This window comes from Aptenodytes patagonicus, chromosome 21 (genome assembly GCF_965638725.1).
Source record: "Aptenodytes patagonicus chromosome 21, bAptPat1.pri.cur, whole genome shotgun sequence".
Taxonomy (NCBI): Eukaryota; Metazoa; Chordata; class Aves; order Sphenisciformes; family Spheniscidae; genus Aptenodytes; species Aptenodytes patagonicus.
Window position 1 is genome coordinate 3,264,186 of NC_134969.1, and position 24,943 is coordinate 3,289,128.

At 53.4% G+C, this 24,943-nt stretch overlaps 1 protein-coding gene across 27 annotated transcripts in view; it reads left to right on the top strand.

Moving 5' to 3' along the window:
• The window catches only part of MACF1 (microtubule actin crosslinking factor 1), a 149,886-nt gene that overhangs the window by 113,220 nt on the left and 11,723 nt on the right, over positions 1-24,943 (top strand). For 12 of the 27 annotated variants that reach the window (XM_076357469.1, XM_076357476.1, XM_076357477.1 and 9 more), the window contains 36 exons: positions 1,242-1,403; positions 1,550-1,720; positions 2,666-2,832; positions 3,656-3,815; positions 4,255-4,581; positions 5,247-5,331; positions 6,251-6,492; positions 6,649-6,855; positions 7,721-7,840; positions 8,993-9,100; positions 9,462-9,680; positions 10,277-10,480; positions 12,404-12,635; positions 13,359-13,585; positions 14,583-14,705; positions 14,799-14,900; positions 15,331-15,432; positions 15,540-15,713; positions 15,820-15,975; positions 16,135-16,332; positions 16,697-16,825; positions 17,146-17,319; positions 18,131-18,286; positions 18,425-18,631; positions 18,764-18,883; positions 19,113-19,282; positions 19,454-19,613; positions 20,323-20,517; positions 21,220-21,348; positions 21,429-21,572; positions 21,710-21,898; positions 22,248-22,365; positions 22,907-23,070; positions 23,444-23,458; positions 24,285-24,447; positions 24,607-24,761. In XM_076357469.1, coding sequence (XP_076213584.1) covers positions 1,242-1,403; positions 1,550-1,720; positions 2,666-2,832; positions 3,656-3,815; positions 4,255-4,581; positions 5,247-5,331; positions 6,251-6,492; positions 6,649-6,855; positions 7,721-7,840; positions 8,993-9,100; positions 9,462-9,680; positions 10,277-10,480; positions 12,404-12,635; positions 13,359-13,585; positions 14,583-14,705; positions 14,799-14,900; positions 15,331-15,432; positions 15,540-15,713; positions 15,820-15,975; positions 16,135-16,332; positions 16,697-16,825; positions 17,146-17,319; positions 18,131-18,286; positions 18,425-18,631; positions 18,764-18,883; positions 19,113-19,282; positions 19,454-19,613; positions 20,323-20,517; positions 21,220-21,348; positions 21,429-21,572; positions 21,710-21,898; positions 22,248-22,365; positions 22,907-23,070; positions 23,444-23,458; positions 24,285-24,447; positions 24,607-24,761 — 5,874 coding nt within the window. The remainder of the gene's footprint in view (positions 1-1,241; positions 1,404-1,549; positions 1,721-2,665; positions 2,833-3,655; positions 3,816-4,254; positions 4,582-5,246; positions 5,332-6,250; positions 6,493-6,648; positions 6,856-7,720; positions 7,841-8,992; positions 9,101-9,461; positions 9,681-10,276; positions 10,481-12,403; positions 12,636-13,358; positions 13,586-14,582; positions 14,706-14,798; positions 14,901-15,330; positions 15,433-15,539; positions 15,714-15,819; positions 15,976-16,134; positions 16,333-16,696; positions 16,826-17,145; positions 17,320-18,130; positions 18,287-18,424; positions 18,632-18,763; positions 18,884-19,112; positions 19,283-19,453; positions 19,614-20,322; positions 20,518-21,219; positions 21,349-21,428; positions 21,573-21,709; positions 21,899-22,247; positions 22,366-22,906; positions 23,071-23,443; positions 23,459-24,284; positions 24,448-24,606; positions 24,762-24,943) is intronic. The other 15 variants (XM_076357470.1, XM_076357482.1, XM_076357483.1 and 12 more) reach the window with 5 other exon arrangements.

A 24,943-nucleotide genomic window follows, 5' to 3' on the forward strand; every position in this document is an offset into this window, starting at 1 on the left:
GTCAAGGCAGCCCCTCTTGCTCAGGCTGGGAACTTTTTTTGTGTGTGTGTTTGGGGTTTTTTGTGTGTTTGGGGTTTTTTGCCTGCCTTGTGTTCCTTCGGAGGCAAAGCGATTGCCGGGTCCGGAGAGCTGCGCCATCCACGAGCCGCTGCTCTGCTAGGAGAGATCTTGCATCTGAGTGGGAATTTTTTGATGCCGTCAATGTCCATATATTCTTGGGCACGTGAGGAGGAGGAGGCACGCTTGAGAAAGCAGGCGGCTGGCTGCGATCCCCTCCGCTTTCCAAAGAGAAAATGTTGCGACAGGGCCAAGGGCTCTGATCCCGTCCAGCGCTGGGTGCGGGGTGACCTGTGCTCTGGATGGGCTCGTAGTCCAAGGGACCAGAGTCAGCGATGAAGGACTCTGCTCCCTTTTTCTGGGGCTTGTGCTATTCACTATGGGGAAGCAGCGGGCTTGTCCCTTGGGACTGGGCTCTGCGGCTGCCCCAGCAGCGCCGGAGAGGGACCGTCCACGGGCGGCTGCGTCGGCGGGTGGTTACAGCAGATCCACAGCTCTGATAAAGAGCACTTATCTCCTTCACGGAAACAGGATTTTCCCTGCTGCCTCTCTTTACAATGGGGAGCTTCATTCGCTCTCCTCCCCCTTCCCTATCAAATCTTTTTTGGTTTAAAAAGCTTTTCCCCACAGGATTCCCAGGCAGGACCATGCCAAATATGCGGTGCGGCAAATGACTAGCACATTAATTGCCTATTGCCTTTGTCTTTCGAAATACAGCTAGCTTCTCCGTGTCTGTAATTTTATGGTTAACAAAACTCATGTGATGTCAGGTCTCTGTTCTCAATAGTGTCACTGTGAGAATTGCTTTGGGTTTTTCCCCAGGAGCATTATTTCCCAATCCGATGGCTGGCCAGAGCCGATGCTCTTATTTCTTCCCCGATTTGCTCTCTCCACCTCACTCCAGTGCTTGGAAAAAGGGGATTTACCCATTTAAAAGCAGAGGTGGACGCGTGTAGATCCTGAGCTGTGCTCCACACCAGCGAATGCCTGCGACATCTGTGTTGCTGGGTCAAGGCCAGGGTGGAGTTTAGACTAACCTGCACAACTCTAATAAAATCAGTGCGAGTAGCTACTGCATCTTCTCTAGAGAAGAAAGCCTGTTGTATCTATTGAATGATGGAGGGGCTGTAAGAGCAGCTCACGGGTTATAAATACCTTTTCCCTCCCACCCTTCCCATCCCCAGCTGTTCCAGAAGGAGCAAGTGGATCCTCTCCAGCTAAAACTGCAGCAAGTCAATGGAGTTGGTCAAGGACTCATCCAAAGCGCCGGGAAAAACTGTGATGTCCAAGGGCTGGAGCATGACATGGAAGAAATCAACACCCGCTGGAACACCCTCAACAAGAAGGTAAGAGCGTGGGGAGGGGCTGTAACTGGTTTCGCTCGGCCCCATTGGGGTCTGGTAGAAGAAGGGGGTCATCGACAGGGAGGTGAGGCTCCGGTGTCGATGCGTCGCTAGCCTGACCATACATTGGGGTTGTGTTTGGGGTGCAGGTGGCCCAAAGAGTTGCTCAGCTGCAAGAGGCCCTGTTGCACTGCGGGAAGTTTCAGGACGCCCTGGAGCCGTTGCTGAGCTGGCTGGCAGACACCGAGGAGCTCATCTCCAACCAGAAACCTCCCTCTGCGGAATACAAGGTGGTGAAAGCCCAGATCCAGGAGCAGAAGGTGAGCAAGCACAGGGCAACGCTTGCCTCGACGGGAGGGGGAGCCCTGGACAGACAGACAGTATTTTGGGGGTCCAGCTGTAACAGATAAGGTGTAGCTGGGATGTCCACAAGCCTGCTTCTTTCACGGTGGATCTTCTGGTTCCCCACATCCTAATGTAATAAATAGGCAGCTCGTTTGCCCACACTCGCTATCTCCATCGTCTAAATCACCGGCGTTACTTTATTGTCCCACTGCCTCTTGAAGTTTGCTGCTGGTTTTGCTGGTCGGCCGTGTTTTTCCAGCCCTAAGTTTTGTTTGTGCTGGTAATTCTGCTGCGTCAGGAGCAAGCTGGCGTTGTAGGTACCGGTTTGGGTATTTGGACAAAATGAATGTACAAACTGTAAGAACCGACCCGAGGCATGCCAGTGTTTGCAGAGATAACAGCCTGGGTCGGCGCCTGCCCTTGTGGGCAGGCAGATGAAAGTTCAAGTGTGGTCGTGGTAAAACGTTTTAGAAATGAATTCTTACCGAGGCTTGGTCCGAAGTATTGAGACTTTGAAGAGGAAATTTATTTAAAGTGAAAGTTAAAAACTTGATCTTGATAAGTTGGGGGGGGGGGGGGGTGATGGGGAAGCCTCTGAAAGCTGCTCTGGCACAGAAGTGCTTTGAATCTCTTTCAGAATAGAATATTTCAGTTGGAAGGGACCTAAAATGATCATCTAGTCCAACTGCCTGACCGCTTCAGGGCTGACCAAAAGTTAAAGCACATTATATTACTATTATTTTTTTTTAACTGGTTTTGATGGTAAAGGCTGTCCCACTGGGCTGGCTTTGGTCTCAGCCCCGTGCTTACAGTGATTTTCAGCCACAATTAGAGATTTGCTATCTCTGAGGGCTAGAAGAGGTTCTGCTGATCCAATCTGGTAACTTTTATCCTCCTTTGGTTCGCTGCTGATGCTAAAGCTGCTCCAGCGACTCCTGGACGATCGCAAAGCCACCGTTGAGATGATCCAAGCGGAGGGAGGGAGGATCGCGCAGTCGGCCGAGCCTGCGGATCGGGAGAAGATCGTCGGCCAGCTGGAGAGCCTGGAGCGCCGCTGGGCAGGGCTGCTGGGCAGGGCGGCCGGCAGGTGAGAGGGTCTGTGCTGCCGGCCAAAAACACGGGGCCGGCTCGTCCTGCGATTCATGGTGCCTCGGAGCTTGGGGTTACAACACGCGGGAAGCTGGCGGAGATTTCTGTGCAGATACATCCTGGAAACATGGAAACAGCTGGAAAACATGAGAAATCAAAGCCTGTTTGGGAGCTGAAGTTGATAGCGGTGGTTTACAATGGCAGGGAAGAGCTCAGATTAAATAAATTCCCAGCAGGGGATGGATGTTATTTTTATTCCTTTAAGCGTTAACATTTAGCTTTAGCAGCAGCATCCTGTTGACACCTCTCTGCTGCCTGAATCTCATTTATGAGTCGCTTGTTGCTACATAAGCTAATATTTGAGGTTATAAAGTCACTTCTGAGGGCCAGATTTGACCTCCCGGTGTTTTAAATCACTGCCAACTAGATGGACTGTCCATCTAGGACTTGCACCAGTGCCGGGCTGTCTTTGAACAGAAGCTCAGCAGCTCTGAAACACCGAGAGCCCGGCCGCAAGCTGAGCACGTCGGAAGATCTCCAAGATAGCGATAGGAATGGAAGAAAAGCAGCACAACGGGGGAGCCTTTCTGCCACCTTCCCGGGGGGACAAACTGGACCCTAAAGGCGCAGCTGCAGGAAAAAGCTTGTTTTGCAATTTCTCCACGTTGATTTTTGTGTTTGCCTTTGCAGCTTGCCTGACACAGTGTCTCACCTTGCTCTGAACAGGGCTGCTTTGGTTCCCTCTTCCTAATACTCGAAGCTGCTTCCCATGCCTGACTCCAACGGGGAGCTGCTCCTTAGTGTTTTATTCCTTACTATAGGCAGAAGCAGCTGGAGGACATCTTGGTCCTGGCAAAGCAGTTCCACGAAACCACGGAGCCCGTGTCGGACTGGCTGTCGGTGACGGAGAAGAAGCTGGCCAACTCAGAGCCCATCGGTACCCAGACTGCCAAAATCCAGCAGCAGATCAGTCGGCACAAGGTAGGACCCGTGCGTGAACAGGAGCCGCTGATGGAGGCGGTTGGTATCGGGTCCCACTCAGGTGGTGGTTTCTGCCGTGGCGAGGGGGATTTTGGCACGAACAAGTATTGGAGGAGTTATCCAGGCTGCTTTATGTACGGAGAAGGCTGCAAACCCTAACCCACCAGCGTGGGTAAATATTAAACTGCTGTCTTTGCGCCTCGCAGCGAATGTATCTGGCTCTGGATAGAAAAACCATTCCTGTTCTTGCGTTTCTTTTAAACCTTTTTTATTTTGATGCAGTTTGCCCATTCACGGGTGGGTTTTGTCTCCTTCATTCCTTCAGTTGCGTTCATTGTTTGTTTCCCCTTTTATGTTGGTGTTTTGTTTGTTTTTTTTTTTAATCTGTTTCTTCGCTCATTTTCCTTTCTGTTGTCCATTTTATCCTCCCGGCATTCAGGCTCTAGAGGAAGAGATAGAGAGCCACGCAGCCGACGTGTCTCGGGCGGTCGGTGTTGGGCAGTCCCTCTCCTCCCTGAGCTGTGCCGCTGAGCGGAGGCTGCTGGCAGAGAAGCTAGACTCTCTGCAGACCCGCTACGGCGAGGTCCACGACCGGTGCTGCCGGAAGGCAGCGCTGCTGGATCAGGCGCTGTCTAACGCCAGGCTCTTTGGGGAGGAGGAGGTGGAAGTGCTCAACTGGCTGGCTGAGGTCGAGGACAAGCTCGGCTCGGTATCCGTAAAGGATTACAAACGGGACGTCCTGCAGAAGCAGCATGCCGACCAGCTGGTATTTTCCATTTTCTTCCATGTTTATGTTGTTTATTTTGTTGCATTTATCTGGTTTTATTTTTTGTTTCTGGTCTGACTTTAATTTTGCAAAGCTTGTTCCACTGCTGGTTCTCTTCGAGGCTTGGAGAAGCGTAAAGAGATTTCATGTGTTAAAAACAATAATTGTGGCCCCAAAAATGGGTTTCCCGGGGGGGGGAAACTTCAAATGATTCATTTGCTTTGTGAACAATGTCTGAGCAAGCTTGGCCACCCCGTGCCTTTAGAAAGCTGGACCTTGTTTCCAAGAATGAGAGCTTGAAAAGCCCGGTGGGTTTTCCGAGCCAGGCTGGCCACCGAGGAAGCCGTCTGCTTCCGCTCGCCGGGGGCCGTGCAAGCTCTTTTCAAGAGTGAGGTTATGTCTAATACAAGGGCAAGTTCTTTGGTAACACGTATCCAACGGGTTGGGATGGGTTTGCTCTAAGATTTGAGCCTTTGGGTCCCAGAAGTCCCAATAAGTCCCGTAGCAGGAGAAGGTTGACTGGACAAGTATCAGATCTGTTGTCCACCCTTCCCGCGCTCGGCAGGAGCCATCCGTGCTCCGCTTAGCGTCTCTGGCCAGCACTGGCCGGCGGGACTGGGGGACCTGCCTGCAGAAGGGTAACCCCAATTTGCCTTTCTCTCCAGGCTCTGAACGAGGAAATTGTGAACAGGAAGAAGAACGTGGACCAAGCCATTAGAAACGGGCAGGCTCTTCTGAAGCAAACCACAGGTAACACGAAGAGCTGGGTGCGCTCTGGCCCGTGCGGGGGGGTCTGGGAAACCCACCGTCCCCCGCGATGGTCTTCCCTGGGAAGCCTATGCTCTGCAGCGATACGTTGTTTGGGGGGAGGCTGTTCTCCCTCGGGTCTAATTTCCTTTCGGATACTCCCAAAGTAGCTGTTTTGCATCCAGACCTGGATGCCGAGCCACAAGCGCTCCCGCTTAGTAAATCCCGAGTACCAACCTCGCAGCTTCGTGAGCGGGTGATTCCCACCGCTGGGGTGGCGATGCTCAGCGCTGAGCAGCCCTGCAACACGAGGGAGGGTTTTCTCATTGCATCCAGCTGCTAAATCACACGGAAAGAGGTTAAAAATACACCCAGCCCTTTCCTAATATTGCTTTCCCATACTGAGCAGTTGCTGCTGTTGCCACGTGGGTGTAAGTTTATGTTTATGAGTGGGAAGAAAGGTCGGGGCGATGCATTTCCTTCAGATGTGGTCTGCTCGGAGCAGATGTACAGACCTCTGTCCTTGTGGGAGCCGTGTAGCAGGAAGAGTGATTACAAAGAATTTGGCTTGCAGTTTCTTGTCCTCTTGGAAATAGCAGTAAAGAGTGAACCGGACCCTTTTTTATGGGAGCTGTGGCACGTTAGTTGAGAACTGAGTTGTGGTGGCTTTGGGGCTTGGGGCAAAGCCAGGCTTTGCAGCACGCTTCCATCCCATTCCAGGGAGGAGGTGGATGTTACGCTGACTGGTAAAAAAATGTCAGCTCTAAGAGTAGCTTCCTGGCTGTAAAAATAGGCTGCGAATTTGCACTGATATAAAGAAAAGCGAGACTGAAATTAGCGATTTAAAATGGGGGGAACAGGGCAGGTGGCTCCTGCAGCCTCCCCAGCCCAGCGTCATTTGCCCCTTGCTGCTGTCTCGCAGGGGAGGAGGTGTTGCTGATCCAGGAGAAGCTGGACGGAATTAAGACCCGCTATTCGGACATCACCGCCGCTAGCTCCAAGGCGCTGCGCACGCTGGAGCAGGCTCGGCAGCTGGCCACCAAGTTCCAGTCCACGCACGAGGAGCTCGCCGGCTGGATGAGCAAAGTGGAGGATGAGCTGGTTTCCAGCGGGGGACAGTCCCCCGCCGGCGAGCAGATACCCCAGTTCCAGCAGAGGCAAAAGGTGGGGGCTGGCAGAGCAGCACCCGGGGGACGGGGGACGTGAGGGTGGGAGCTGGCGGGGGTTTGCTCGCTGTTTTGAGGGGCCGGGGAGGAGCTGGAGAGGGATGTCACCTGCAGAGCACTGAGAAGGACACGTGTCCATGGGTGCCTTCCACAGGAGCTGAAGAAGGAGGTGATGGAGCACAGGCTCGTCCTGGACACGGTGAATGAGGTGAGCCGAGCTCTCTTGGAGCTGGTTCCCTGGCGAGCCCGCGAAGGGCTGGATAAACTCGTGTCGGACACCAACGAGCGCTACAAGCTGGTCAGTGACACCATCAAGCAGAGGGTGGAAGAAATCGATGCTGCTATTCAGAGGTCTCAACAGGTAATTTAATAACCCTGCTGGAGGCTGACGGGGTTTCTCGGCGGGGGGGGGAGCACGCGGCTCGGCACCGCTCCAGCCTGTGCAGTGCAATGGCGGCGGGAGGGATAGCGAGCACAGCTCAACGGGACGGCCAGATCCCATCGGGAACACCAAGACATGAACTGGCCCCACCAGCGGCGTGTGGCAGCGGAGCTGGTTTCTGACCCATCCCGTCGCGTGTGGTTTGGATAGGATGACTCCAGGGCAGCGTCGTGTTATCCTGCCTGCTGGCTTTTGCTTGCGTGGGTGAAGTAGATGGTGTAAAACCGATGACAGGTGACTTTCAAGCCTGGAAAAACGTCATCCCCTGTTGTGATAGCACGGAGATTTGTTCCAGGCGAACAGTCCTCTCAAAAAAGGCTTGTTCTGCACGGACTGGAGGCTGTGGAGCGCTCTGAATAACAGTCCTCGCCGACTTTGAGCTCTGACTCCACGAAGCTGAACGTGCGAGCAAAATGATGGTGTGAAATAGAGGCGTCCCTTTCCCTGTGAGCAGGGAGGGTGTCGAGGAAGGTGGTTGCTCCACCGTGCTCTGCTGCGCTGAGCGCCTGTGGTGCAGTGATTCTCCGTGCCCCGAAACCAGCTGCGGGAGCTGCTGGCCGTGGGACAGCGGCTGCCGCTCCTCTCAGAGGGGAGCGTGGAGTCAGAAACCTGTGTCCACACCAGTGTCCCCTTCTCCTCCCCTCCTCTGCGCGCTCGGGAAAGGCGTTCCTCCCCCGTGACCCGCTGGGTCCCCCCCACGTCTCCCACCATCCCCAACTTGCCGTGTGCTCCGTCCCTGCTGCCCGTCGCTAACCTGTGCTGCCTGTCCTCTCCCATGTGCCAGTACGAGCAGGCAGCCGACGCGGAGCTGGCCTGGGTGGCCGAGACCAAGCGGAAGCTGATGGCTCTCGGTCCCATCCGCCTGGAGCAAGACCAGACGACGGCTCAGCTGCAGGTGCAGAAGGTACGCGCGCACTCGCTGCCGGGGGGGAGACGCGGTGGGCAGCGAGGAGGGATGTGGTTTGGGTGACGGGCTGGGGTTCGGGGGGGGGGACAGCTTTACCCTGGGGTTTGTAGCGCTGAGCCCAGAGCAGCAGGAGAGATGCAACACTCGTCCTTGGTAAGTAAAAGGAAAAAACGAGGAAGAAAGAGGATTTAGAGGAATGAAGTGTTGGGCTTCTGAAGGAAAAAGCCTCCTGTCCGTTTGCAGGAGCCAAAACCTTTGCACGGCCGTTTAGGGCTGGATGGGTGCTCTTGCTTGGACTCCCCTCGAGAGAGCCGCTCCTTCCGAAGGCTTTCCCTTGTGGCTTGCCGGAGCAAGCTCTGCCTGGGTCTTGCAGGCACTGGCAGCCGGAAGGGTTTAGAGAAATGTATATATTGATTAATGAGGGTGCTTTTACGTTTGATTTTTGCTCATTGTTCCTTGCAGTGGGGGACTCCTCGTTTCCCTCCCAGCAGCCAGACATGGAACAAAGAGACGCTGGGGTTTTTTTTATATCTTTGAGATGAGCTCATGCCTGAAAGAACGTGCACTTTAAATAAACGGCCCTTTTCTTCCCTTACCAGCCTCGGCAATCAGAGCAGCATCCAGGCTTATTGGATTTAAAAAAAAAAAAAAAAAGAAAAATAAGACATTGTTATAAGGGAGGGGGACTGAACCGTCAAGCATAAAGTTAAATTGAGCTCAGCTTGGCTTCCCGCTGTTAATCGCGTGGACCTTGGGAATGGCAAAATTATTGGTAGATGCAGTTCTGGAGAACATCATTTCGGGGGGTTAACATGTTCGCTAACGAATGGATGGTAGAGCTTTTCCTCCGGTGGGGACCCTGGGTGTGGAAGTTGCCTGACACCTCGTTTCAAGGGCTGTTTTCAGGCCTTTGAAAGAGAGAGGTTGATGTAGATGAGTCATGAGAAAAACATGCAGTAATCTGCATTTTCAGCCAGATTTTCAGTGTGCCGCAGGACACTTGTGCTGAGTTTTGTGTGGTCTCTGCCGCGCTGAGCTCTGCTGCCTGCTACAGCTGGCGCGGGCAGGAGGGTCCCGTGGATGGGCCGGGGGGAGAGGTTGGGCTCAGCTCTGATTTCTTTCCTTTCTTTGGACGTTTCCTTTCTGCAGGCTTTTTCCATCGACATTATTCGGCACAAAGACTCTATGGATGAACTGTTCAGCCAGCGCAATGAGATCTTTGGGACGTGCGGGGAGGAACAAAAAGCTGTTCTCCAGGTGAGCCTCCCTCTGCTGTTTACCACGACGGGGCAGACAGAGAGGGCAGAGAGGCGAATGCTCAGCTCTTGCACGGGCTGAAGTAGTTTAAAATTACTCCATCTTTAGTAATTCCCACCAGCGTTAGCAGAAATCTCTTTACATTTATTACTCTCCTTTATTGCATATTTTTATTGCAGTGTTTGAGGACGGGGGGGGGACAGCAGAGATTTCTGAGGCTGCTTTAATTGGAATTACAGCTTGCGCGCGTGGAAGGCCACCAAAGGCACCTCCTGCTCTTCCAGCTCGCAGCGTGCAGCTGGCGTTATTCCTGGGCCCTTCTGCATCCCTTGCTATAATTCCCCTCCCTCCTTTTTTTTAGGAGAAAACCGAGTCCCTGGTGCAACAGTACGAAGCCGTGAGCCAGCTCAACTCGGAGCGCTACGCTCGCTTGGAGCGTGCCCAGGTCCTGGTCAACCAGTTCTGGGAGACCTACGAGGAGCTGAATCCGTGGATCGAGGAGACGCAAGCCCTCATCTCCCAGCTGCCCCCTCCGGCCATCGATCACGAGCAGCTCAAGCAGCAGCAGGAGGACATGAGGGTAAGAGGACGCGGCGTTTGCATCTCCTGCACCATCGGTTCTTCTACCTTAAGCGGAGGCGCAGCGCTCGCAGGGGCGAGAGCGCCTTTTTTCTGAATTTTTCTGATCCCCCCTCCCCCCCATTCTCTTCTTTTTGGGGATCCTGCCTATGTAATACAAGTGTGCTGTGAGCGTACCATGTGGAAATCACTAGTTACATTGGAGCCCTTCTTCCTAAAATACAGATTGCACCTAAGGGAGCCTGGCTGCCTTCAGATCTCCTGCCTGATTGCGGCAGGGAAAAGAGCTTTGTGCTTTTAGGGTAGAGAGCTGCAAAGCGAATTTTCTCAGTGGTGTCCCCTGCGGGGAGGGTCAGGAGGAGGCCGTGCCGGGGAAGGACCTGTGCCGGGCGATGTGCCGGCACGTGCAGAGCTGTGGCCATGTTAGGAAGAGCCGAGTGCCATGTGCTTGGCAGATGCTGGTTCAAGAAATCCACGGTGTGAGTTCACTACCAGATACGATCGCTGCTCTTGGAGTGTTGCATGAAATAAATAGGCAACGGCTTTCAATAGATTTCTAAACAAATGTCTTTTTTTTTTTTTTCCCCTATTCCCTAGCAACTGAGAGAGTCCATTGCTGAACATAAGCCTCATATTGACAAGCTGCTGAAAATCGGACCGCAGCTCAAGGACCTCAACCCCGAGGAAGGAGAGATGGTGCAGAAAAAATACTCGACGGCTGAGGCCATGTACGCCAAAATCAAGGAGGAGGTGTGCCAGCGGGCTCTCGCGCTCGATGAAGCCGTCTCGCAGTCCACCCAGGTAGGCTGGGGTGCAAAGGAGCCGAGTCTTCTTATCACAGTCCCCTGGGGAAGCCACGAGCTTTGAAATGCAGTTTTATTCTGAGTGTTACGATTGTAAAACCCTTCATAAGGCACAACGTGGTCAGACACCTCCAGGGTAGTTTCCTGCTGCTCAGCGCTGGCTGCGAAAGCGGGGGAGGAGGCGTTTGAATCTTGACATAGTAAATAGGGTAATAAATTTTTACAACCTCAATAATGATGCTCGTTCAAAGGGGCTGTTTTGGCATCCACCCAAGGTTGGAAGGGCCCGGAGAGCCTCTTGAAAGAGCTGGGAGAGATAAGTTTCATTTCTGATAAGCTGTGTGTGCAGTGAACGGCCACGGGATCCTTTGTATGGGAGAGTTAACGGTCGTCTCCAGGGTCTGGGCATCTCCAGAGAAGGTCAGTGGCTGCAGGAGCAGAGTTATGAAAGGAAGGGCAGAGACTGTAGGTGCTAAAGTCCAGAAAGGGGGCGAAGAGTTTCTGCTGCTGAGGTTTATGACCCCTAGTTATGTTTCATTTCACCCCGTGTTACCGTAGCACAGTTGGTTTTTGTCATGTCTGGGTGTTTATTTTTTTTATTCCTGTATTGTGTAGTCACTTCTCTTGGTTTGCACTTGTATTAACTCCGAGTTTTTCCCCCCCACACTCCCCTCCCGTCTCATCTCTCACTCCCGTTGTGGAATGTGTTATCTGTGTGTGTTGCTGCCTGTGCCCGTCCTCCCCACATGGTCCCATTTCATTCTTGTGTTGACTGCGCCCCACCATTGCAGATTACGGAGGTAAGCCCCACCGCCACAGATGTTCATTTACACTCTTTCTTTGGGCTGATTCTATTTTACACCCGGACTTTTATTTCTGGTCCGTGCGCAGCTCAGCAGAACGTGCTTAATAATTAACTCCGGGGGCCTGCAATCACGTTTCTGAGACGGCTTTCGTTGCACTGCCGCCTGGTCTCAGCCGCGGCCAGCTTCCGCTGGGAACGCTTCCTGCAAAGCAGAGGTTTTGCTTTCAGAGCGGTTTACACCGATGCGTGGAGCTTTCCGCTCTAGCTGGACTTGCCGGTTTGCTCCTGCTTGTTGGCTGAGCCAGCGTGCTCCTGATCAGCTTTGGACCGAGAGCCCCTCTCCTCTCTGCTGTTAGAGCCTGGGACTTGGCGAACGCCAACGCTGGTGTCCTGCAGAGAGGGACCTGAGCTAGCAGCCAGAGTGCAGAGCTGTCCTTCTCACCAGCAGAGATGGTTTGGGATCTTAAAGGCCAAAGTTGACTTTTCTTTAAAAAAAAAATAATAATAATAATAATAAACCTGCTAGACCCCCTTCCTCTCTCACTCTTGGCTTTCTGGTTCTGCTTTTCTTGAAGCCCCAGCTCTGTGGCAGCTCGCTCCTCCCCGTGTGCATGCGGCCTTCCGCCACCTCCCGCTGACCCTGCCGGGGTGGTTTTCTCGCTGGCGTTGCACCGAGCGGAGATTTCCGTCAGCACCAAACACGGGCACTTTTCCAGCAGCATCTTTGCGTGGATGCTCAAACAAATGGCATTGGGTTTTCTCTTGCCACGCTGCCCGTCTGCAAGAAGTGGGACAGCGGTCAAAAATGTGAATTTTGTAGGGTTGAATCCGGTGACAAATCGCTGCCGTGTTGGGTTCGCAGTTGCCTGTGCCGGCTCTGTGCGTCTGTATGGCTGATGTATGGTTTGAGCTGGTGCAGCCTGGGGCTGTTGGCAGCAGAGGAAAGCAGAGGCAGGCGTGAACAGGAGGCTGCAGGTTTCATTGCTGTTGCAGGCAATGTCTGTCCTCTCCGAGAGGCCGCTGGGTGCAGCGCTGAGGGCTGTTGCACACGCAGGGGAGCGATGCAGCGTTGCTTAATCTCATCTTGCCTGCCCTAATGGACTTGCTCCTCTCCAGTTCCACGATAAGATCGAGCCCATGCTGGAGACGCTGGAGACCCTCTCCTCCCGCCTGCGCATGCCACCCCTCATCCCTGCCGAGGTCGATAAGATCCGGGAGTGCATCAGCGAGAACAAAAACGCCACGGTGGAGCTGGAGAAGCTGCAGCCCTCCTTCGAGGCTCTGAAACGCCGCGGGGAAGAGCTGATCGGGCGATCGCAGGGAACGGACAAGGACCTGGCAGCGAAAGGTGGGGTGGATTTAACAGAAGGTGCTGGCTGGGCTGGTAGCACTGCCCAGCTTCTCCTACCCAAACCATGGCTCCATCACCATGGGGGAGATTTTGATGTCCCAGGGGTGTATTTCAGAGGGTCTGCTGGCCTTAGGAGGAAGGATGAGTCCTCTGCATGCAGATATCTGGTGCCTGCTTCCATCTGGAGCAGACAGGGTGGTATCAGCCAAAGGAGAAAGAAGTATTTGTGGCTGCTCAGGCAGAGGTCTGAGCTGGTCACCCTGAGCTGGTCTCTTGTGGCAACCGTTGGTGGCCCCTGTGAAATGATTTGTTGGTGTCGATTCAGCATCTAATGGCGGGAAGGAACATCCCCAGCACAAAAAGACCTGTCAACGCAATTGGCACTAATTGGTGCCTTTCTTGGCAGCTCAACAGCCAGCTCATGGACTGAGTGAGCGTAGGCTTCACGCTAGAGGTGGCCAGAACAGAGGTTCCTTGGAGGAGAGCGTGTGGGCAAATTTGCCCCGAGCTTGCCTGCGCTTAAATAAAGGCTTCATTTCTGCAAGCTGGAGTTTCTCATGTCCCTCAGTATCTCTGAGTTAATGCTCTGATAGCCCTGGTCATCTTTAATCCCTATTTGAATATTCTGTTGGCTATTTCTAAGTGGAAAGTGTTTGCAAAATGCTTTTGAGTTGTAGAAAGGTGTCCTTCTTCACTGAATGTTTTCATTCCTTTCCTCAGTTATCCAGGATAAGTTGGATCAGATGGTCTTCTTCTGGGAAGACATCAAAGCTCGGGCGGAGGAACGTGAAATGAAGTTCCTTGATGTCCTGGAGCTTGCAGAGAAGTTCTGGTACGACATGGCAGCCCTCCTGACTACCATCAAAGACACACAGGACATCGTTCACGACCTGGAGAGCCCAGGCATTGACCCCTCCATCATCAAGCAGCAGGTGGAAGCGGCAGAGGTGAGGACCATGGGACTGTACCCCTGTATGGAACTTGTCTGCACCCAGCTTGTAAGCTAAATTGGGGTAGATCGTAGATATGAGCATGGCCAGAAGTGGCTGTAAAACAGTTTTGTAGGCAGGCAGTCGGATTATGAAATGTTATTTCCATTGCAATTTGGAACTGCAAGGAAAAAAACAGAAGTGTATTTCACATATCCCTCCCCACCACCGCCGCCCCCTGTTCCAGACAGGGAAATGATGCTTAAATCACTTTATCTGCTACTCTTTTGGGAAGCTTATCAAGCGTGTGGTCAGAGTTGTGTGCCCACTTGTTTTGAGTGATGTGGAAGTTTGCATGGTTCTGCTCCCAGTTTGAGTCGAAGGCATCTGAGTGCTGTCTAGCGTGGGAAGTGTATATTTAGATTTTGGTCGGACTGGAGATAATTGTAAAGCTGGATGGGCTTGGATTTGTGTGGTGGTGTTTGGTTGTTTCAAGTAAGTGGTGAAATCCACTTCAGGTGGATTTGACTTGACTTGCACCTTGGGGAACAGGGATGTTTCTTTATGCTTTGCTAAGTTTGTCCTTGCTATTTCCCTTTTATAACCATTCTGACTTCGGTTTGCAACTTTGGAGTCTCAAAAACTAATTTCTATATTGACAAAATACTCCTGTAAACAGCACATCTCTTGTAAACAACGTCTTCAGCCAGGCAGTTCAGGCACACGTCAAGCTAAACACAGATGTTCTTATTTTAGTTCCCCCAACCTCTGCACGCAGCAGCATTGCCGCGGTGGCCAGAGGTGGGAGCAGACCAGGTTGGTGGTGGCAGTGCTGGCGAGCAGGACAGCCATCTGCTCGCTGTGTAACCTAGTCCTGGGGTCTGGCGTCAGGCTGTCGGCCAGGGTGAGGACACCGGAGCGGGAAGGACTCTCCGTTCTTTAGCCTTCCTGCTCATGGGGCAATTTTGGAACCGCGTTTAATAATATTTTTATTTTGTCACTGTGTTATATGCAGACTATTAAAGAGGAGACGGATGGCTTGCATGAAGAGCTGGAGTTCATCCGACTCCTTGGAACTGACTTAATTTTTGCCTGTGGCGAAACCGAGAAACCAGAAGTGAAAAAGAGCATTGATGAGGTAGGAAAACCAGCAGCCTCTCCTTCAGATAAAATCAGGTAGCAGCAAGTGGGAGAGCCTAACGAATTTTGTGGGCAATCTTGTGTTCCGCAGATGAACAACGCGTGGGAAAATCTAAACAAAACGTGGAAGGAGAGGCTTGAAAAGCTTGAAGAAGCCATGCAGTCGGCTGTGCAATACCAAGATACGCTTCAAGTAAGAGGCAGGGCTGTTTGTGTGGGGTGGGTAGACCTTGGGAACACCACTGCGAGTTCTCTCCCTGGAGTTGTACCGGGATTTGCACTAATGCAAAGCAGGGAGATGTCTCCTGGGTGAGTGTTTGCAGCCTTTGTTACAGCCTGAGCTCAACAGCCACCTCCAAGGAAGAGCAGACATTTGACTGGGTTTGTCTTCCCAAATGTCTCTTCATTTCTGCACGAAGCAGCAGGATGAGCCTGGCTGCCGTCAGGTCCTTCTGTTGGAAGCAGGAGAGGGGAGGAAAGAGCTTGCAAAAGAGTGTGCTGGCCAAGCAGGCGTCTCTGCCCCGAAAGACAAGTTTCACGGTTGCGGGGTGGTTTCCCCGACCAGCTGCGGGGGGAGCACGCTTTGCCATTCCCTTTGCTAACGGTGTCTGCTCTCCTTTCAGGCCATGTTTGACTGGCTGGATAACGCCGTGATCAAACTCTGCAACATGTCTCCTGTCGGCACTGACCTCAACACGGTTAAGGAGCAAATGAACGAGATGAAGGTACGCGGGTGGAGTGGGACCAGTTCTCTCTGGTGCTTGCTTTGCATCGTAGAGCTCGCACTCAGTGATTCATTTTGTTCTGGTTTTTGTCCTGCTTGTTTTGGCAGGAGTTTAAAATGGAGGTTTACCAGCAACAGATTGAGATGGAAAAGCTTAATCACCAAGGTGAACTGATGCTAAAAAAAGCTACAGATGAGACAGACAGAGACATCATAAAGGAACCACTGACAGAGCTGAAACATCTCTGGGAGAATTTGGGCGAGAAAATTGCTCACAGACAGGTAGAGAGAAGATCTGGGCTCTTGCAAGTGCGGGGTTGAAACTCGCTGGGATGCTCCCCTTCCTTCCCGACTTAAACTTTCCCTTTCCTTCCCTGTCCTTGCCCAGCATAAGTTAGAAGCCGCCCTCCTGGCACTCGGCCAGTTCCAGCACGCATTGGCGGAGCTGATGGCCTGGCTGACCCACACCGAGGAGCTGCTCGACGCGCAAAAACCCATCAATGGAGACCCAAAAATCATCGAGGTTGAACTCGCAAAGCACCACGTGAGTATTCCCACTCCAGGTCCGTTTTTAGTCTCTTCCCGTTGCAGGATTTTATTTCTCATGCAGGGTTTGAGTTGGTTTGAGTCCATGAGAGCATGCAGGAATTAACAGGGTGTTTTAGAGAGGTGTCCCAACGTTTGCCCACCTCGTCTCATGTAGGTGCTGAAGAACGACGTCCTGGCCCACCAAGCGACCGTGGAGACGGTGAACAAAGCGGGCAACGAGCTCCTGGAGTCGAGCGCAGGGGACGACGCGAGCAGCCTGCGAAAACGCCTGGAGAAGCTGAACTCGTGCTGGGAGTCGGTGCTGCAGAAGACGGAGGAGCGGGAGCAGCAGCTGCAGTCCACGCTCCAGCAGGTCGGGGAGATGCGTCGCGGGTACCCCCCTGTGCCGCAGAGAGCTGCTGAGGGTCCGCTTCCCCCTTTGTTTTTGGGGAGAAATGAAGGGGGAAGGAGTTAGAGAGACACACTGGGATTTTTTTATGCAAGTTTTCCATTTAACTCTTAGTCCTGGAGCGGTCCGGTGCCTGCCCAGAAGCACGGCAGGGACCAGGCAGACCCGCGTGGTTAAGGAGGTACAATGTATAACCTTCCTTAATGCGCTGGTGCATCCAGCTCTGCCTCTTTATCTAGTTTTGAAGCAAACACAGCGTTAACCCTGGCGCATGATCAATGGTGGCTGATGTCATCTGATCCGTGGCCGATTATATGTTCCCGAACAGGCCCAGGGTTTCCATGGTGAGATTGAAGACTTCCTCCTGTGGCTAACGAGGATGGAGAGCCAATTGTCGGCATCAAAACCCACAGGGGGTCTGCCAGAAACTGCCCGGGAACAACTCAATGCCCACATGGTAATTTCTTAGGAGAGATTTTTAATGCTTTTAATTCAGCAAGCTCCTGTCTGTCAAATATCAGCATCAAAACTTCTCCCCTCTGTATCTGATGGGAAGAAGAGTGCTTCTCTGGTCTCTTCGTACAGATAACTTTGCACTCGATGCCTGGGACAAGCATCACGGTGCTTTAACCACCTTTCTCTGCTCAAAGTGACGCACGGCTGTCACTTTGCTGCCTGCCCTGAACCTAATTTTCTCATCACCCTGAGTTGCAGCAAGCCGTGGCCCCTCTCTGAGCTCTTCCTTTGTCTAACGCTTCGGCGATGCCTCCCTTGCAGGAGCTGTACAGCCAGCTCAAAGCCAAGGAGGACGTCTACAGTCAGCTGCTGGCCAAGGGGCGACTGATGCTGCTGAACCGCGATGACTCGGGCTCTGGCTCGAAGACGGAGCAGAGCGTAGCGCTGCTGGAGCAGAAGTGGTGTCTGGTCAGCACCAAGATGGAGGAGAGAAAGGTAGTGTTGGTGGAGGGATGCTGTCCACCCTTGCCCCGTGAGCTGGTCTGACAGCACTTGCTCCCTGCTTTGCTGCTCTGCTTTCCCGGGAGGGATGGAGCGGGTCAGGGCTGGGTTGGTTTGTTTTTTTTTTTTAAGACGAGCTCTCTCTTGGTCGCACAGGTTGGGTTTGTCTTTCAGATGGTGCTGTCTGAGCATCAAGCTGTTATTTGTTTTTCTAGATAGTCGTCAGAGTTGGTTAAATGGCACAGAAAATGAGAGTAAAATTGCGTTTTGGGTTAATTTAGAGGAGAGGTGGGAAGAAACCTCCCGCAGCTGAAAGGCAGGCTTTGTTGGTCCTCTGCGAGACAGCAGGCCAAATCCTCCTCTGAGCTGACTCCATCCTAGGCTTTTGGCCGGTGATGAGATAAAACAAGGGACGCGGTGGCCTCAGCCCAGAATAAATTTGCAGTGCTGCAGCTGTTACCATCAAAATACCATCCACCTCATTTACCGAGCCGCTCTCCCTATGGCAATCCCTTTCTCAGGAAGCTGAGGGTGACGCAGCTGCTCGTGTGCCGATGAAGGTCTCCCCTTTCAGGGGCGATTCTTGTTTTGAAAGAAAGCGGTGGCTTTCACTGAAACCTCCTCCCCTTGGTAAACAAGTCGCGTTCCCGGGCCGAGGCGATGAGGTTCCTGTTAGAGGGACGTTTCGGCAGGGACACAAAGGCTGCCTCTGTCCGCGAAACTGCAGATCGTGAGCTCTCACCCTCCCGTGTTGTGTGGGTTTTTTTTTCCCCCCCCCTCCCTTTCTTCCTCCCCGCTGCGGCAGGCGAAGCTGGAGGAGGCGCTGGCCCTGGCCACGGACTTCCAGAACTCCCTCCAGGACTTCATCAACTGGCTCACGTTGGCCGAGCAGAGCCTGAACATTGCGCCCCCGGCCAGCCTCATCCTCAACTCTGTGCTGGCCCAGATCGACGAGCACAAGGTACCGGCACCGTGAGCACCCAACGGCTCCCTGGGATGGAGGGAGCAAGGGTGGCACCTCATCTCCCCTGCGCCCACGGGCTGCTCTCAGGCACATCCAGCTCCCTTACAGGTAAGAGGACACCTTTGCCGTTCGCAGGTATTCGCCAACGAGGTGAACGCTCATCGGGATCGCATCATCGAGCTGGATCAAACCGGGAACCAGCTGAAGTTTCTCAGTCAAAAGCAGGATGTGGTGTTGATCAAGAACCTGCTGGTGAGCGTCCAGTCCCGCTGGGAGAAGGTTGTCCAGCGCTCGGTGGAGCGGGGACGGGCTCTTGATGATGCCAGGAAGCGAGCCAAGCAGGTGAGAAACACAGGAAGGGTGTGACAGACCCTGAAGTATGGCCAACCTTGAGGAACAGGAGGTCTCAAGGCCAGAAGGGGACTGGGGACCCAGCACCGTTAAGTTTCAGACTTGCTCCCTGTTTCTTTGCAGTTCCACGAAGCTTGGAAGAAACTGATTGATTGGCTGGAGGACGCAGAGAATCACCTGGACTCGGAGCTGGAAATTTCCAATGATCCCGACAAAATCAAGCTCCAGCTCTCCAAACACAAGGTAGAGCTTTGCCAAAGAGGGACTGGTGCTGGACGCTGGGTGGAAGGGTGCTTTGTCGGGACGGGGAGCAGGGCAGCATCTCCTCTGCCATCAGGCCAGGGGAAAGGCACATCCACGCTTACCCCTGCCATGGAAAATGTTCAGCTGGGGATCTTCACAAGCACCGTGTATCTTCAGAAACCCAAGGCCAGGCTTTCTGAAACAGTTTTGTTTTCTCTCCGGTTCCCAGGAGTTCCAGAAGACGCTGGGGGGGAAGCAACCTGTCTACGACACCACCATCAGGACGGGCAGAGCCCTCAAAGAAAAAGCCTTGCTTCCAGATGACACTCAAAAGCTGGACAATTTGCTGGGAGAAGTCCGGGATAAGTGGGACACGGTGTGCGGCAAATCTGTGGAAAGGTAAGTCCAGCCCCAACGTTGTACCAACAGCACTTGTTTGCCGAGGACTCATCAAAGTGGAGAGCAGAGGAGGGGAAGCGATTTCATGGGGTGGTTGGAGGAGGTCACTGGGACATGACAAAAGGAGGGGAGTTTGTTCGTGGAAGTTGACAGGGATGTTTTGTTTTTCAGGCAGCACAAGCTGGAAGAAGCCCTCTTGTTCTCTGGCCAGTTCATGGATGCGTTGCAGGCCTTGGTGGACTGGCTCTACAAGGTGGAACCCCAGTTAGCTGAAGACCAGCCTGTCCATGGTGATCTGGATCTGGTCATGAACCTGATGGATGCTCACAAGGTGAGAGCACCTTTTCCAGCTCTTCTCTGGGACATGAGTAGGGCTTGTCTTCCCCAAGAGCCAAAGAACAGAGGAGCCAGAGTTGGTGCCTCGCTGCAGAGCTGCGTGTCTCGCTGCTTTGCTTTGCTGTGGTGGACAAGGAGTGAAAAAAAAAAACAGGGTGAACAAGTAGGAAGAAACTTTTACGTAGGTTACAGGAGCCGGAGCTCTGTTCTTCTGAGATGCTATCAGTCAGATCTGTTGAGGGTTTAGTTTTGAAAAGGTGGCCGAATTTATAATCCTCTATAAACTTTGGTCTTGGCAGTTCTCTCCAGGGTGTCTTAGAGACTGGCGCTCCTGGGTTGGGATTAGGTCACGCGTTGAAATCACCAGACGCGGCTTGGGCTTCCGTTCAAGGCGGCCGTTGCGTTGCAGCCGGAGCTCCCGGGCTAGGGCTCACCTGCTCCAGGTCATGACTGCTTCTGCCGGGGTGGAAAGTTGGGGCTCCTGCCCACGTGCGCCTACACTGAAACGTGCTCAGGAGCTGCCTGCGCTGTCTAGCTCCCTACCTGCCTGCCCTCCCATCACGCCGGGTTGTGGCGGATCCCTAACGTGGGTGCAAAACCCACGGTACAAACTATTTCGGATGTGCCCCCTGTTTTATTCCCCACGTGAAACAACCCGCTGGGACTGACTGGGCCCACCCGGCTTCTGCCCTCTCTCCCTCCAGGTCTTCCAGAAGGAGCTGGGGAAGCGCACGGGGACGGTCCAGGTGCTCAAGCGCTCTGGCCGAGAGCTCATCGAGAACAGCCGGGACGACACGACCTGGGTGAAGGTGCAGCTGCAGGAGCTGAGCAACCGGTGGGACACGGTGTGCAAGCTGTCCGTGTCCAAACAAACCCGTCTGGAACAGGCCTTGAAGCAGGTGAGCAGAAGGCTAGGGGTGGAAGCGGTCTCGGAGAGCTTTGCTGGGGCTACAGGTTTGTGCTGTACACAAACCCAAACCTCAGAGAAGAGGTTTTGCCCAGGGGCTGATCTCCTGGCCAAGCAGGACACCCCAGCCCTGCAGCGGTTACCAGTGAGGACTGCAGAGGAGTGGGTTGGTGTCAGTTATTTACTTACTCTTTTCCCTAAAGAAGAGCCGATAAAGGCTGATTTGAAAAGGGAGGATGAAAAGATCTCGCCGATGTGCACGGCAGGAATAGAGCGGTGATCAGAGACTGTCCGGGCTGGTGTTTGCTAGTGTCCAGTGCAAGAGAGAGACCTAGACTGAAGCTTAAAAAAAAAAAGGTCGAAGGCTCTTAAGTAGTTTTTACGTCAAGTAGGCAATTTACAGAATAAACTACCCAGGTGCCAAATTGGTCAGAGTACAGGTAGTTGTGCTGTTTTTAAAAACATTTAGTTCTTCAGTGCGGCTGATGCCGAGGGGAGGGAGGTGCCCGGCTGCCGTGGGACCCGGCTGCTGGTGCTGCACAAACCCAGGCCAACAGACAGGGCTTTTTTCCCCCACGTTTTTTATTTGTTTTTAAAGTCCCTTTCAGCCCTTTGTCTCTCCAGGTCTCAGCAGTGAGTTGAGTGGCCCGTTTTGGGAGGAGGAGGGCTAACGCCTGTGCTTTTGTCGCCACAGGCAGAGGAGTTCAGGACAGCCGTGCACATGCTGCTGGAGTGGCTCTCGGAGGCAGAGCAGTCCCTGCGCTTTCGGGGAGCGCTTCCCGACGACGCCGAGGCGTTGCAGTCCCTCATTGACGCGCACAAGGTAGTGGGGAGCTCTGAAACGCAACCCGAGCAAAATTTATGGGGGAGAATATTGCAAAATAATTCCTTTGGGCCTTTCAGGAGTTCATGAAGAAAGTGGAGGAGAAGAGAGTGGACGTGAACGCAGCAGTGGGCATGGGGGAGGTCATCCTGGCCGCCTGCCATCCCGACTGCATCACCACGATCAAACACTGGATCACCATCATCCGAGCCAGGTTCGAGGAGGTGAGTCCACCAGGCTTTGTTCCGGGCTGATGGTGAGAGGTGGTGGTGGACACCACCACCAGGGATGGCCATGTGGTGTTGGTTCCTGCCCCGGGTTTCCCACGCTGGGCTGACGGTCGTCTCTGTGTTTCCAACAGGTTCTCACGTGGGCGAAGCAGCACCAGCAGAGACTGGAGTCTGCGCTTTCCGAGCTGGTGGCGAATGCAGAGCTTCTGGAGGAGCTCCTGGCTTGGATCCAGTGGGCTGAGACAACCCTGATCCAGCGGGACCAGGAGCCCATGCCACAAAATATTGATCAGGTCAAAGCCCTCATCTCCGAACACCAGGTGAGCCCAGTGCCAAACACGGCGGGCACTCGGGAGAGGGGCAGGGGCAGGGTTCCTGCCCCTCCATGGAGGAGGCACGGACTTCTTTTGGAAGTCCCTATTAAAACAGCATGTGACCCAACCGGAGCTGTCACCTGGGAGCAAAGCCAGCCCAGGGGATGAACTCCAGCGTCTGCGGATCCAAACCAGCGCTTGTGCAATAGCTTGACCACAAGCCCCCATCGCCGGTGCTTAACGCTCACATCTCCTCTATGGGCTTGGCACGTCCCAGCGAGGATCTGGAGCGACAGGAGACCGAAAAACATCTTGAAACTGCAAAGGTTTTCTTGTCCCTTTTGTATTTTGACAGTCCTTTATGGAGGAGATGACACGGAAGCAACCAGACGTGGACCGGGTCACGAAGACGTACAAGAGGAAAGCTACTGAGCCCCCCCACGGGCCTTTCATCGAGAAGTCCCGCAGCAACAGTATGTCTCCGCTCGATAGGCAGCTTTCGGTGAAACGTGCTATGAGGGGAGGAAATGAAATGCATAGGAAACTAATTAACTTTGATTATCAATTAACAAGGCATCCTGCATTGACAGCCGCCAGGAAGGTGGTTGAAACTTGTCAGGAGGGGAAAATCCAGGTGGCATTTGCCAAAACGCCCGTGCTGGGATGTGCTGCGCCTGGGGAAGCTCGTGCTGTCACTGCTTTTCTCTTTCTCTCTGCAGTTGCTTTGTGATGAGGTTTTGGGGTCTTTTTTTATGTTGTTTCTTGAAGCCAGAGCCTGTTGTGAATTCCCGAGTGCAAAGGGAGCGCCGGGGGGGGGGTTGGGCGTAGAGCCATCCGTCACCCCATCCTCCTACCTGGGGACACTGTGTCCCTTCGGAGAGCAGCCAGCGAGGCTGTGGGAGGTTTTCTATTTGAAAAATAAAACTTATTTCATTGCTGCTCTTCCCTGGACCGCTCAGACTTGCTGAACCCATCAACGCCACCTCAAACAATTCCTTTTCTCCCTTTTTCCAGGAAAATCCTTGAGTCAGGCCGCCCCCCCCAGCATGCCCATTATCTCCCAGTCAGAAACAAAGAACCCCCGGATTAACCAGCTCTCGGCCCGCTGGCAGCAGGTCTGGCTGCTGGCGCTGGAGCGGCAGCGGAAGCTCAACGATGCCCTGGACAGACTGGAGGAGGTAACGGCCACCGGCTGCTCTGGGAAGTGGGGGGGGGGGGGAGCGGTGCCGGGGGTTGCTTGCCGGAGAGGTGCGAGAAGCATTTTAAATTAGTGCTGCCTCTTGAATTGCCCAGTTCTTGCAGGCAGTTGCTGCTGCCTTTCTGAAAATGCCAAAAGAAAAAGAGAAAAATAACTTCTAAAATACTAAGGCTGAAAACTACCTTCTGTAATTAACTGCACATTAATGAACTGCTTTGTGCCCCTGCAGTCAGTATCTGTAGAGGTAATGACAGCCAGGCCTGCTTTACTCCTAGTAATTAGTTTAACAATTACTGTCTATATCTTTTCCAAACATCTAATGTAATTTTTGTTTTTATTTATGCTTAACAAAGCAGCTATGCCCAGAAGTGAGTGGTTTTTGTTTTTTGTTGCTTTTGCTGTAGGTCAGTTCAGTTTATACGTATTAATGTTTTTTCTTTGTTGCTTTTAACGCCGAGAATGTTTAGAGGAAACAAAACACCAAAAAAAAGTGCTAAAAACCGTTGCATTACCTCGCTGTGAGCTGCTTTAGCTGGTGGGGTCGTGGGAGTCCTTTGGGGGGGCGTTAAAAAGGGTGTTAGTTTAAATTGGAGGGCGAGTGGCTCGTCAGAGGCTGGCAGGGCCAGGGTTTGCAGAGCTGAGATGTGCCCCAGCCGCTCTCTTACCTGGAAGACGAGCAAGAAATCCCTTCTTGGCTGCTTGGAGGGAAAGGGAGAGGGGAGACCTGCCCTACATGGTGCCAGCAAGGGGTATTCCTCCCCGGGCAGAGCCTGGCGAGTCGTTAGGCGAAATCCGGGTGAGGAAGCATCCCCAAATGCCCGAGCAGAGACGGGGGGGGGGGTGTGGGGTGTCTGTGTGCAAGTAGCTGATATCTCTGCCTATGTTGTACGTATACCACCGTGGGGGGATGCTGCATCCCGTGTCGATGGTTCTGTGACGCGCGGTCCACGTGGTGGCTGTCGGCTACGCTGTGTGTCCTTCTGTTCTGGGAAGTCGATTTGAGTGGCCCCCTCGTTAACGGGGGGGGGGGGTCATCTGGATAAACCCAGATAAACCTTCCTGGGAGGGCGGGCGGTGAGCGCTGGGAGCTCAGGCACAGGCTCACCTGAAGGCTGGTGGTTTAGGGTGCTGTAGAGCCGGGGGTGCTGCTCCTTCGGGGATTTCCCCCGCTGACTCTCACGGGTTTCCTTCCAGTTGAAGGAGTTTGCAAACTTCGACTTCGATGTCTGGCGGAAGAAGTATATGCGCTGGATGAACCACAAGAAATCCCGTGTCATGGACTTCTTCCGGCGCATCGACAAAGACCAAGATGGGAAGATCACCCGGCAGGAGTTTATCGATGGCATCCTGGCCTCCAGTAAGTCCCTGCCTGTCTGAAACGAGCTCGGAAAATGGCCACCTCGGTGTGAGGAGAGGTTGTCCCTGCTCGAGGACCGAGATGCAGACTGTGCTCCGACATCCCCGGCTCTCATGAGTGAGGTCCCTGCATCGGTTGCGCATTTCTCTTTCCTTCCAGAATTCCCCACCACGAAGCTGGAGATGACTGCGGTGGCTGACATCTTTGACCGTGACGGTGACGGCTACATCGATTACTATGAGTTCGTGGCTGCTCTCCATCCCAACAAGGATGCCTACCGCCCCACCACTGATGCCGACAAGATCGAAGATGAGGTAAAGCACCAAAAGAGAGGGGTGCTCGGAGGTGTGGGGTGGTTCGGGCTGCGGGCTGGCAGTGGGGAAGACAAAAAGGAGGAAAAAAGAAAGGATTGCGGTGGTGCTGAGCTAAAATAGTTGGCTGGTACCACCAGTACCTACCGTGTTTTTGAAGGAAAGGCTCCTCAGGGCTGTGTGTT